General features: G+C 42.1%; 1 protein-coding gene across 1 annotated transcript; it reads left to right on the forward strand.

The window, feature by feature from the left end:
• Positions 1-1,545: 1,545 nt before the first annotated feature.
• On the forward strand, positions 1,546-12,015 carry REXO2 (RNA exonuclease 2). Its single transcript, XM_003992383.4, has 7 exons — positions 1,546-1,750; positions 2,786-2,869; positions 5,816-5,893; positions 6,504-6,615; positions 8,056-8,164; positions 9,537-9,590; positions 11,557-12,015. The coding sequence occupies exons 1-7, from the start codon at positions 1,604-1,606 to the stop codon at positions 11,684-11,686; spliced, it is 714 nt and encodes a 237-aa protein (XP_003992432.1). The 5' UTR covers positions 1,546-1,603; the 3' UTR covers positions 11,687-12,015.
• Positions 12,016-13,488: the final 1,473 nt, after the last annotated feature.

Consider the following 13,488-nt stretch of genomic DNA (forward strand, 5'->3'; position numbering starts at 1 on the left):
TAAATTTTCAGAATATAAGTTCTTAAATCTAAATAGCATTTTCTAATTTGGAATTTCTAAGAAAACTGAACAGTGTTCCGGGGAACTTTGAAAACACAAGTGTTCTGTGAAAGTTTAAAGAAATAATAATACTTTAGAATGATGATAAAAAGCCCAATTGGTAAAAGTTTCTGTACTTCAACTGATTCTACTTTCTATGAATCAAGGTAAAAACTGAGGGGGGTGGGGGAAGGAAGAAAGGTAGCCTATCTCTTATAAGGTAGGCTACAAATGAATAAAAAGCTACAGCGAAACAATGTGACTCATCAGGCAATGCATTTATAATATATACACATTGTGCACAATAAAAATCTTTATAAGTATACAATCTGTGCACACAATTTTGTTTCCATATGCCCGAGCAGGTGGGGGGTTGGCTGAACGTGGCATCCAGCACGCTACAGTATCCTTACAGCTCTGATGAGGCAACAAAGTTTCTCTCTCACAAAACCAGCTCACCGGGTACGAATTACTATGCGATGGACCACAAGCTCCGTAATTAGTGTCAATATGGCTTTCAGAAAAAAAAAAAAAAAATGTAGAGGGTATAATTCCAGGCTGAGATCAATGTTTGCGACAACATTGCACTCTGCACAACGAATTTGCTACTGTATAGCAAAGCTTTAAGGGATTCCTGCAATTTGACACTACAAGGTGGAAAGGTCCTGTTGGTGACCATCTTTGCTCCTGGAAATGATGGAAACTGTAGCTATGCCCAGAGGAGATAACAGATACTTTGATCAAAACCAAAGCAGATTTCAGACCAGGCAGAGCCGTTTTTAGTTCATTTTAATTTGCTGCAGATTCGTTATAAAAGGACAAGATTTAAACTTGGAGGGACTTGTAAGAGTGGAGCAGGACGTCTTCATTAGCACTGATACACCACAGCTGAACTGAAACACAGACCACCTCCCTTCTCAAGGAATAAGGAGCGACCCTTTGCCAAGGAAGTCTTATTGAACACCTAATACATGGTAAGTGATCACTGATACAAGATCTCAAGGATTTCTAAAGGATTTGACAGTGGAATTGGCCTCCTGGCCTAAAAATAGCACACCGCCCTGCTGCATTACGTCAACGAGAAAAATACCCTGCGTGGAGGGGCAGGTAAGTAACAAGGTTGGGGGTGGGAGGGGGAGAGGCAAAAAGAGGAAAGATCAATTTGAAAAAGTATATGTATACAGGTATAAATAGATAAGCATATCTCCCTTGACCAAACAAAGTAAGAGACTTCTTTCTCAACCAGGCGGTTCGCAACTAATCCAAACTCAGGAAATAACTCTGTGAAACGAATAAACTTAGTTCTGAAAAACATGCGCGTCCAGTAACATCCGAAAACACGTGGCGGGGGTGGGGAAAGCGGTCGGAACACCAGGCGAGACTCCAAATACCATCATCCCTTTCGGCAGCTAAGCCGGGCTGCTCACGGCGAGCCGGCGCACTGGATGCTGGGACTTGTGGTTTTCGCTCCTGCGCCTCCCCGCGGGTTTGCGACGTTTAGCGACCATCGCGCCTGCGCCAGCGCCGGCTGAGAGGTTGGGGCCGTGGCGGCTCGTGCCGGGTGATGCTAGGCGGCTCCCTGGGCTCCAGGCTGTTGCGAGGTGTGGGTGGGAGTCGCGGGCAGTTCGGGGCGCGGGGTGTCCGCGAAGGTGGCGCAGCCATGGCGGCAGGGGAGAGCATGGCTCAGCGGATGGTTTGGGTGGACCTGGAGGTGAGTGCGGTCGGCGGCGCGGGGGAGGGGGGGTGAGGGGAGGCGAGTGGGGTTCGGCGCGGAGACCGAGTAGCTGAGCCTGTCCGCGGACTGCGGCGGGTCTCTGGGTCTCAGGTGTGGCAGGTGAGCGCCGCCGGGCTGCGGGCTGCACGGGGCAGGTCGGCAGGCTGGACTCCTGCGGGTGTTGGGGACCGTGGTGGACTTGTGGGGTGTCTTTTCGAAAGGGAAGAGTCATCCATATGGCTGCATCCCGCCCCCTCCCCCGCCCCAACCCCCGAACTCCGCTCGGGTGTGACCTCCCTAACGCTTTGGTCCTTCTGGGCTTAGGGTCACCGGGGTGGGGGGTTGGGGCAGCGGCTGTGCCAGCCTCCACACTCCCCTTCCGCAGCCTTATGGGACCCTAGGTTGTTCGAGCTGGACGGGACTCCGGAGATGACTCAGCCTTACCTCTCATTCCATAAAGGAGAAAACTGAGGCCGAGAGAGAGAGTTCGTCCCATTCAAGGTCATGCTGTTAGGGTCTCACTTGGGACTAGAAACTACTTTTGATCCCTTTAGGTTTTCCAAACCCATGCCGAGGACTCCCCCTCCGCTGAATCTGAGTTTTCTTATATATGAAATGGGGGTGGGGGTGGGGGTGGGGAGTGGTGGTTAATAACCGTGCTTTCTCCATTAGATTGTGGTCAAGATCAAGTGGTGTAATTAATGTGAAAACTTTGTAAGCTGCAGAGATGTAGCGATGTGAGTTGCCTAACTCTTGACCAAATTGAATGGTGTCAGCCCTCAATTTTGCTGACTTTGCATCTGTCCTACAGTAGAACTGGGGTGCCTCACATAAAGTAGGCCCTTGGTAAATATTTATTGAATAAATGACTCATGTTTAGTGCTTGGAGGGCTTGCCCGGGAAGCATCATTGTCTCTTTTATCCTGGCTATGGGAGATGAATGGACTATGTTTGGGGGGATTCCAGTTAAATAAAATTGGGTGAAATAGAGAGTTGGTTCTGTGTGTGTTACATATTTACTTTTGATTGCAGATGACAGGATTGGACATTGAGAAGGACCAGATTATTGAGATGGCGTGTCTGATAACTGACTCTGATCTCAACATTTTGGCTGAAGTAGGTGATGCCGTATAATACAGTCATACTATTTGGAGTGTATTGGAAATCTAAATCGTTGTTTCCCCATCTCTTTATGTGAAAAATAGGAAACCTGAGGCCCATATATAGGTTAAGTTCCAAAGTAATATGCTAGGTCATGGTAGGGTTGGTTGTAGAACCGAAGTAGTCTCTCACAACCTATTTAGTTTTCAATATGCCACGCACCAAATGGCAAAGGGAATTGCTCTCGACCCTACTGTGCACCACGCGCATTTCTAACTGCTTTACGTGTGCGTACTATCAGTCCTGACAGCGACTGTGAGGTAGGAGATTACCCTCATTTTCTAGAGGAGGACGTTTTGGCAGGGATCTTGGGTAATTTGCCCAAGGCCACCTGGCTTGTTATTGGGGGGGAGCCAGGAGTTTCACCCAGGCATTTGAAGTAAAGAACTTGTAACCAACCAGACAACCAGCTGTTGTCTCATCAGGATTAGTGCCTCATGCCAAACTGTCATCTTTGTATCATCACCTTAATTTTAACTTGAGTCTGTATGTCCACTTTCGGCCTTCCCCACTAGGATGTGTGGTTACCTAGATCTATATTCAGATTTTAGAATTTGGTGATGCAGAATCGGCATATTCTCCTATTGATATATTGGGCATGATTCACATGCTGCTTTTAACCGAAACATTAAGCAAAACAACACACCTGTTGCCCTTTGGCCCCTTGTGAAGCATTTGAGAAGTGTGGGAGAGAGCTTCTGATTGGTAGACGGTGAAATCCTGCTCTTGAATTGGTCCTTGGTCTCATACTGTCAGCAGTTTCAGAGGTAGTAAGAAACTCCAGGAACACAGTAGGGATGCTTGTGGAAAAGGCGGTTCTGTTAAAGTCAGTTCCCGGAGGGTGGTAGTGATGTGCTACTGACATTGGATACATTTCATAAATCTCCAGTAAGACCTCTACTTATCTTGGTAGGTAAGAGACGGGAGAAGGCATTTATAGATGAATTACTACTTGAGTGGAGTACCAGGCACACATCCTGGAGTACCTCTTGATACATCAGCTGGAGGAGAATCATGAGACTTTGTGTTTCTCATCACAACAACTAGCTCTTTTTTTTTTAACTTTATATAAATACAGTTCTGTGTTTTGGGTTTTTTTTTTTTTTTTTTTTTTTTTTGTCACTTGGAATTTACTGCAAATGAATAGTGAAGCGAAGTGTCTTTATTTTGTCAGCCCTCCTTACTCTTGGCTGAAGAAGAGTTTTTCCCTTAGTCTGTTGATATAATGTGAAATACTGACAGTTTAATGGACCAGTTAGTTAATATGTACCCTGGAGGAAATTTGGGTCTGTATTCACACAGCTGCAGATGACCGTGGCATTTGTAAATAGACTCAGTCAGATGAGGATAAGAATGTTAAAAAAAAAAAAAAATGCTTATGGACTATTGGCACTTAAGTGTCATTTCTGTGGAAAATATGTTTTATTTTTGTATATGAGTCTGAGGAAGAAGTTTTATGCTGGTAGAGGAAAAAACATCCTACCCTGAAAATTTTTCTGTAGATAGTGCAGGGTTCTGAGCCGGGACCTAGAATAAGTTATAGAGCCTTAGATTAATAGTTTGCTTTTCCCATCAGAGTTTGTTAGAATTGCTTTTTTGTTTAATGCTTGTTTTTTTTTTTTTTTTTTTAACAATAGGAGGGTTTTGTGTATGTGTGTGTGTGTGTGTGTGTGTGTGTGTTGTGTGTATGTGTTTTAATATATGTAATCAGTGAATTTTTTGCTTCTTGGAGATTGCCTTTACCAGTTTTCTTGTTTGGCTGCAAGTCCTTGTTAGTTGTAAGATGTCTAATAGTCAAATTCTAGCCTTTTCTCTCAGAGATTACAAACTATTTTTACCACTTTAATTGTAATAATACCTTGGATTCATAGAGTACTTTTCTTCCAAAAAGCTTCAGAAACTTTGATATCTATAATTTCTTTTATCCTGTTAAGCAGCCCTTTGAGGGAAGGGGGGCGGTTTGTTATCTCCATTGTACAGAGAAACGACGCCCAAAATGACCTGTTTTAATGCCACAAGTGAGGCTTCTGTTTCTGCTGGGACTGTGTCTGAGACACTCAGAAGTTGAATGTTCTGTTAAATGGAGAGGAGAATTAGAGGGCCACGTGTTTTTTTTCCCCCCAGATGTTACCAGTTACCCTTTCAACGTTTTGATATAAAAATATCATTAAAATTCAACAGTGTAACTTTGTCTAAAGTGTATGTCTAGTCACCTGTTAGTTTTTTGCCCCGTTCTGCTGCTGCCTCCTACTTCCCAAACTCTGTGTACTTTCTTGATACTTTGTATGCATATACAAATGTGTGTATTTTTATTTATTTGTTTTTATCCAGCGTAAATGAAATCACATGCACATACTTGCTGTTGCGCAATTTGCTTCTTTCACTTGGCAATATAGACACTTTCCAAATTGAACTCCTAATTAAAGGTTGGCAAGCTTTGCTAAAGAAGACTGAATAGTAAATATTTTAGGCTCAGAGTGCCACATACCTGTCAAATGTTTGTTTGTTGTACAACTCTTCGTGATGTAAAAATCATTCTTAGCTCACTGGTTAAAAAAAAAAAAAGAAAAGAAAAGAAAAGAAAAAAGCCAAAGGTCATGGCTGGGTTTGCTGACCTTTGATAGGCAACTACTGTCTTCTTATTAGGCATTTCACTCATCTGAGGCGTGCGTGTGTGTGTGTGTGCGTTTGTGTGTGCGTGCGCGCGTGTGTGCATTCCTTTTCGCCATCGTACACAGTACTGGCGTGAATGAGGACCACTTAACAGAGATAACAAAGGGCCCTCATCTCTTTCTCTGCTAGCTGTGTGTTTAATCCTCACAAAGTGAGGTTAGACTTTACCTCAGACACCAAGGTTGTCCCTGTTGATTCTGGATGACTAATGGCTTTTCCCATCCACAGGGTCCTAACCTGATTATAAAACAGCCAGATGAGTTACTGGACAGCATGTCAGATTGGTGTAAGGAGCATCATGGGAAGGTAACATTACCAAATAACAGGAGTGCTGCTTTGGGGATCAGTAACGAGCGTGTTGCTCCCACATCTGAATCCTATACCATTGTTGGATGGGATTTTAAAAAGGGTTAGAGGAAGATTGCTTGGCAAGCCTGGGAGACCACTTGCTTGTTTACCTGTCATCTTTGGGACCTGTCGAGATCATCTTCTCCTGAATGTTCTCTCTTTTCCTCTCCTGCATTCAGTCTGTCGCGAACGCATTGCGGATTGTCAAGTATTGCTCAAGTCAGTCTTTTGGATAAGGTTAGACGTCAACTCTCAGAAAAGGGGGAATGCTGCTCTCCTGTTCATAGTTGTTTCTTCCCAGAGCTTATATCCTCGGACTCTGAGCACCGTCTTTTCTGACTGTGTGGAAATGCTATTAACAATCAGGAACATAGCCTTTTGGGCCTGGATTCTTTAAGAAAAAAAAAAAAATCGGTGCAAGGATGGCAGTTTCACTTTGAACTTGAGCTTTACGAATAGTCCATCTGTGGTTATATTTGCCCATTTTAGAAGTGAAGTTTCATTTCTGGATGCCTTTGAAAACTGACTTGATGTGTTTCTGGTGGGGGCTGGGGATTCTCTCTTGCAGTCTGGTCTAACCAAGGCAGTGAAGGAGAGTACAATGACATTGCAACAGGCAGAGTATGAATTTCTGTCCTTTGTACGACAGCAGACTCCTCCGGGGCTCTGTCCACTTGCAGGTAAAATCCGATCCTATGTATATCTCGTAGATAGTCTTCCATTGTGGTAGTTCAAGAGACCGCAGTTCCAGAAAGATCCACTAAGACCATCATGCCTTCTACTTACCCTGATTTAGAGTATACATCTTAATTTTGTGTTCTGTTTTCCTTGTGTATGTTATAACATGAGTATTGGAAAAATACCCTGAAACCCAGTGTGAGATTGAGGGTACACGGACTTAATAAAATTTTCCCTCCTATTTTTACTATGGGAAATTTCATATGTGCAGAAAAGTGGGATTTATAATGGTTAACCTTGTGCCATGTATGTTTTGGACATTTGAAAGTAAATTGCAGGCATTCTGAAACCTCATTTCTCAATACTTCATTAAGCATTTCCTTTTTTTTTTTTTAATATGAAATCGATTGTCACATTGGTTTCCATACAACACCCAGTGCTCATCCCAACAGGTGCCCTCCTCAATGCCCATCACCCACTTTCCCCTCTCTCCCATCCCCCATCAACTCTCAGTTTATTCTCAGTTAAGTATTTCCTAAGAATAGGGATGTTTTCTTCGGTAGCCACAATGTCATTATCACATTTAAGGTAATTAAAAATAATTCAGTAACATCATTTGATATCTAGTCCACGTGGAAATGTCTAATTGTTTTTGAACCAGGACTCAATCAAGACTCATGCACAAGTTTACCTGTTTCTCCCCTCCCACCCTTCCCCCCTCATCCCCCACCCCGTGTGACATTGACTTTTTAAAGAGACCAGGCCAGTTCTAGGTTTTGAAAGCACTGCCATTGTCAGAGGACAGCTAATGGCCTGTGGAGATGCGTTTGTATTTGTATATGTGAATTGATGTGATAGCTTATGCTTTCCTTGAATTTCATTAAAAAGTTCTGACATTAAGTACTAGAGCATATGTTGTATATGTAATCTCCCTCTAGCTAGTGTCGTTGGTGTCTATTTTAAAGTACGTATTTAAAATTTAGTGTTTTTAATATAAATTACTGTATGGAAACATGAATATGGATATGATTTGTTAAAATTGGAATGCGAATAAAGGTTTATTTACTTAATGTGATTCAGTTAAGTTTTTAGTGTTAGTAGTGTGGATTTCATGACACGGGAGAAAATTTGCACATCTGGTATGATCCGAAAAAGTAACGAATAGATGTGTGTGTTAAATATGTGGAGTGGTAGATTTATCCTTTTTTTCTGGAGAGAGGCCATTAATAAATTTACCTTGAGCCTGACTAAGTACTCAAATCTGCACTTGTAACCTAATCACATGCCCTCAAACCTGATTTAGAGATTTTGAGATGCTTTTAGGAATTGTTTAAATTAAAAAAAAAAAAATCCTTTCCATTTCAAAAATAGTTAATGAGTTTTTATATCCTGTTGTATATTGCTAGAAATACACAGATGCGGTATGCTTGGTGTCTTTCTAGGAAATTCAGTTCATGCAGATAAGAAGTTTCTTGACAAATACATGCCCCAGTTCATGAAACATCTTCATTATAGAATAATTGATGTGAGCACTGTTAAAGAACTGTGCAGGTAAGGGCTATATTTAGGATCCATTGAATTGCCCCATTTAGCATGTTTTAATTGAGAATTTGTGGAAAGTAATTGAAGAGAACTCTAGAACTTGAGGGTGCCAGGTGGGTGTGCAACATTGTCCCTAGCTCGCTGGGACAGTTCCTTAATTGATTCTGGACTGGTAAGAATTGCGAGGAATGATGCCAGAAATCTTCTGTATAAATTTCGTTAGTTGAGAAAACGTGTTGAGCACCCATCCTGTGCCACGCGTTGGCCTGTGTGCTGGGAACATACAGATGAAAAGCCTTTAAATAGCTTAGAATCTAGTGGGGTGACAGATGTGTAAAGCACACACCCTCCAAATATACTCTTTGATGACTCCTGTCGTGGAAATGTGCATAGAGAATATTGAGGGCCCAAGGGGGAAGGAGCCCTGAAATGTACCGGATTGAGGAATGGGAAGTCGGGGAAAGCTTTGCATAGGAAATAAGTTTTAAGTTGATATTTAAAGAAGAGTGGACGCTTTCTAGGCATCTAGGTGAGGTGGGAAGATTCTTTAGAATGGGCACAAGTATGAAGAAATAGAGGCACAGGAAGATACGGGCAAAATATAGTTGAGGCCTTACAAACAGTTCACTGATGCTGGAGGGCAAAGCATGATGTTTGGCAAAGGTGGGAGGTGAGGCCATTTGCAAAGGGCTTGTATGCCTTGCTGAGATGGTTAACACTGTAAGGGATGGGTTCCTTTAAAAAAGTTCAAGTAGAGAAATGAGTGATAACAATTAGATCATTCTGATTAGAAGGTGGCAAGAAAAGAGGGAGATCAGAAAGGAGGCTTTTCCCTCATCTTGGAGAGAGGAGAATGAGCAAGGGAAATGGCATTTGGGTGGCAGAGAAGGGTAACGAGATAACATACCTGAGAACATCCCTTGGCACGGTATCGAATGAACGAAGGAGTGGGGGAAGGAAGAGCGGTAAAGCAATTCTAGTGTTTCTGGTTTGGGCAGTTAGGCAGTTGATGGAACTGTTCAAAGATAAAGGGGAAGATAGGGAAAGCCGGTTTGGTGGATGGGAGAAGGGAGGCCTTGAGGATAAGTGTGGTTTTATATATGTCGATTAGAAGTGTGATGTCCCGCAGGTGGTTGGCTATCCATGACCAACTGGGGGAGGGCTGAGATGGCGTGAATCTAGGAATCTTACACATTGACGAGCTTGCCTAAAGAGAATATCTAGGGTGAAGTGTGGGTGGAAGAGAGCGTCCCGGGCAAGGAGGCAACTCCTTGAGTTGACTCAAATGCCTTTTTCCATGTTGATAAATTGCTTGAAGGAGGTAATTATCCAGTATATTTGAGACAGTTTCCTTTGAGAGTTCCGTTTTTGCTGTGTATAGACGCTGGTATCCAGAAGAATATGAATTTGCACCAAAGAAGGCTGCTTCTCACAGGTAAGTTTGGGTCCTTCCAAGAGCTTGGCTGTCTGGCAAGCACATAAGTCTCGAACTCCTGACTGCCTACAATAATGTCTGTTCTCTGCTCTTGTTTTCTTGGGGGAAAAATAAAGGTCCACCAGCCTAAAGACAACTTTCTTTTGCTAAGATGATCTGGAGCTCTGTTCAGGATTCTCTTACTCCATTCTGAGATAGGTAGCATCGTATGTCTTTATTGCAGTTTTAAAACTTTTAGATAGCTTAGTGTGTAGGTATGATGAAACAGTCTATAATCTTTCTAGTAATGAGCAATATTAATATTCCTCCCAGCAAGAGCATGAACTTGTAGCCATTTGAAATTAATTACAACACTTTGTGGACAGTTGTATTAACATAGCCTAACTTTGATACTTTTTAGTTTTTCAGATCCTTTCTTTGACGTCTATAGACTTAGGCCCCGGAACCAAAGAAATTTGAAGATCTTGTTTGTCTAGTGTCTTGTACTTACTGGCTCTTTAAAAAAGTTTTTTGTTGTTGTTGTTGTTTTTTTAATTTTGTCATCATTCAGGAGGAACATAAAATTTTGACGGGGGATTTAGCAGGCAGCTTCTAAGGGCAGCATTTGGTTCATTCCTTACGGAGTCCCCACCATGTGCCACGCCCAGTTTTAGGCAAACGGACCAAATCCCTGCTCTAGAGAGTGTGGCGTTCTAGTATTTTTTGGGGGGTAGGGATTAAATGGGCTACAGCACAATAATACAGGTTTAGAATACCTTATCTGAAACAGGGTTTGATGTCTTTGAGATTTCAGAATATTTCAAGCTTTACAAAGGTAATAGTGTATCTGTAGTGGTTACGATTATATAACATGCCTAACAAGGTCAGAGGAAGCATCCCCTGATCAAACACATTGATGTTTCTTCAGTGAAACATAGGGATATTCACACCAAATAGCCTAACTACTGAGTATGAATAGCCTTGTATCAAGATTAATCAGGTTTTGCCACATAGTGAGTCATAAAAGTACTTGGGGTTTTAAGATCTTTTATGGACTTAAGTGTTGTGGATAAGATGTTGTATACCTTGATTTAGTCAGAGGCTTTATTTTTGATGGTTTCAGCTGTCCCCTGGATATCCAAGACCTGGGAAGAAAGCAGAACTGTTAGGTTAGCCACAATAACCGCCGTGAAACTCCTGCTCTGACGTTTGTGCAGTTTATTCTCTAGAAGAGGCCCTTGGCTTATCATTCAGGGCTTACTGATTGACCTGCACACCGTTCTAATAATCTCGGTTACCCGATTTCTCAGGCTACGGCAGACGAGAAACAGCATGTTGGAGGAGAAGAGAGGCTGTTAGATGGAGTCAGGCTGCCACTGGCTATAGCACAAATCTCCACCAGAGAGAGAAGTAGATCTTTTATGGTTAGGTGCTGTCTGGTGATCGATGTGCATTATGACTGAGTCACGAGTTATGTTTGAGCATGCCAGTATATATTTGGTGTAGGGATGTCATTAAGTATTGCACAGTGTTTCCCAGACTTTGTTCCATGAGCTGTTAATGAGTGTTCCACAAATGTGGCCGATTCAGTTTTAGAAACACCGTGTATGTAGTACAGCCTCCCTTTGGAAATTCGCGGCACACATGGGTACATGAAATGCTTCGCAAAGAACTTCAGACAAGGAATATTTGACCTAGATTTTCAACTAAACTTACTTGACCCCAGAGTTCTTTTTTCCCCATGGAACCCCCCACCATTTTCTAGGACAGTTGGGGAGACTTTATCATCTGATATATTTTAGAAAAATATTTTTAAGCAAATTTATTTTTTATTAGATGAAGCCCTTAAATTTGATTTGTTGAAATGTTCCTCTTCTTAATGATATCAGATAGTGGCATTTACAGTAATACCTGTTCTTAAGTTCTTTAGTCCATTGCTCATAACCTCCGTGGACATTTCAGTTCAGCGTGATGTGTTTGCTTGTAGGGCACTGGATGACATTAGCGAAAGCATCAAAGAGCTTCAGTTTTACCGCAATAACATCTTCAAGAAGAAAACAGATGAGAAGAAGAGGAAAATTATAGAAAATGGGGAAAATGAGAAGACCGTGAGTTGATGCCAGTTCTCACACTGCCAGCACGTAGTTCTCTGGAAAAGCAGCTGCTGGCGGTTTTGTTTCATTTTGTTTTCGGTTCCTGCTGATTGCTTGGTACAGCGCCTTCTTTCAGTTACCTTGTGTCTCCAGATTATCCAAACAGACAGCACCTGAAATCTTACTTTTCCCCTAACACTCTGTTTTCATTTATGACACAGCATCTCCTTTGTAAGTACCGGGTCATGTCCATCCCTTGGTACATATCTGCATTTGCTTTTAGACCATTTCTTTTGTTTAAAATAATAATAATAATAAGAAGAAGAATAAAGCTAGTTCTATTGAAATGCAAACCTTTTTGTACCATCTATTCTTTCATAGTTTGATTACTGGAAAGTGGTGGCGTTTTCTAAGTGGTATGGCTAATGTTTCAATTCTCGTAATGACATGAGGGATGGATTAACTCTCTTATGTTAAACAGGAAGTGAACTTGTTCTGTCTTGCTTCATACATCAAGACTAGAATAACTGGAGATAGATCCAGAGAAGCAAATTTCATTGTTACAGTTACCAAACTAACAGAGCTCTGCAGTAGCTACTTGTAACGGCGTCCGAGAAATTCAAGTCAGTCGTCCCACAGGGATTCTGTAAGTAATAACTAAGGTTTATTGTGAACAGATACTGTGTGTAAGGCAATCACTGCTAGTTTTGTGGAACGTCGGCTGCCCTAGGTTTCATGGTCAGTAAGTATTTGAGAAAGGATTTCAGTCTGAATATGCTACCTCTGGATTTGCCTATTTTACAGCACGATGCTAAGGTGAATCCTTAGCCAGAGGCTATATCAGAATCGTTTGTCTGTAGAACACAACTCATTCTGACAAACTCCTCTTACGGCAAGAAATCAGAATGGGGAAAGGCCTACAGGTGATTTCTGCCTGACCTAGAGAACCACTGTACTTGAACGACTTTCCGTGGCAGACTCAAATTGCATTTCTAAGTCCATTATGGTCATTATGTGAACATAGGTAGCAGCGTGATCCTAATGTGTGAAAGTTGCAAACAAAGAAATCACTAGAATGTAGAACAGAATTATCATAACTTTATTTACCAAGTTGTTTGAGCTTTGCAACAACCTTATGAGTGGTGAAAGCCTTTGGTGTAACTTTTTCCAAATGGTTAATTCTCAAATTCATAAGTGCAGTTAAGTGTAAGCTGATGAAAACATAAGTCTGCTGACTTTTCTGACCAGTGTTCTTTCTGCGGTCTGGAGTAGCATGGGTTTCAGCCTATGTGCCGACTTCAGTGGTTTGGACGACAGGATTGTATGATCGTTGAAGACAGGGTTCTTGAATCAAACTCTGGCTTCAGACCCGAGCTCTGAGACTTACTGAGTGGCTCTGCCAGGTTCATTTCTCTAAGCCTTAATTTTTTTTATTTATAAAATGAGAATGATGGTACCTAACTCAAAGAATAATGTTAGAATGAAATACTTCTCTTATTGTTCTGGGCTCAGTGCTTGGCGTGCAGTGAGCACGCGTGATAGCTAATGCAGAGTGAAGGTGCTGTGATTGATGAGCTATGGTGGTTGGGGGCATTACTGTAAATCGGTATTCACTCAGATGACCTATGACTGACCATATGCTGCTGAAGATCGTTTCACTACCAGTGTGACCTTGCCTCGTCTTCGGGCTTCCAGCTGAAATTTGGCAAGAGAGTCTTTGTCCTTACTCAGCTCTCAGGAACGTTACAGATTCTAGTGCAAGGATGGGTATGTAAACACTGGGCTTGAGCAACGTTCATAGGAAGCAGGTTAATGGTTTGAGCCCT

The sequence above is a fragment of the Felis catus genome, chromosome D1, assembly GCF_018350175.1.
Source record: "Felis catus isolate Fca126 chromosome D1, F.catus_Fca126_mat1.0, whole genome shotgun sequence".
NCBI lineage: Eukaryota > Metazoa > Chordata > Mammalia > Carnivora > Felidae > Felis > Felis catus.

Excerpts from the sequence above, each read along its gene's own strand:
- REXO2 (XM_003992383.4), top strand. The coding sequence starts at position 1,604 with ATGCTAGGCGGCTCCCTGGGCTCCAGGCTGTTGCGAGGTGTGGGTGGG. Across the intron at positions 5,894-6,503 it reads GTAAGGAGCATCATGGGAAG|TCTGGTCTAACCAAGGCAGT; the intron begins GTAACATTACCA and ends TCTCTCTTGCAG. Across the intron at positions 9,591-11,556 it reads AAGAAGGCTGCTTCTCACAG|GGCACTGGATGACATTAGCG; the intron begins GTAAGTTTGGGT and ends GTTTGCTTGTAG.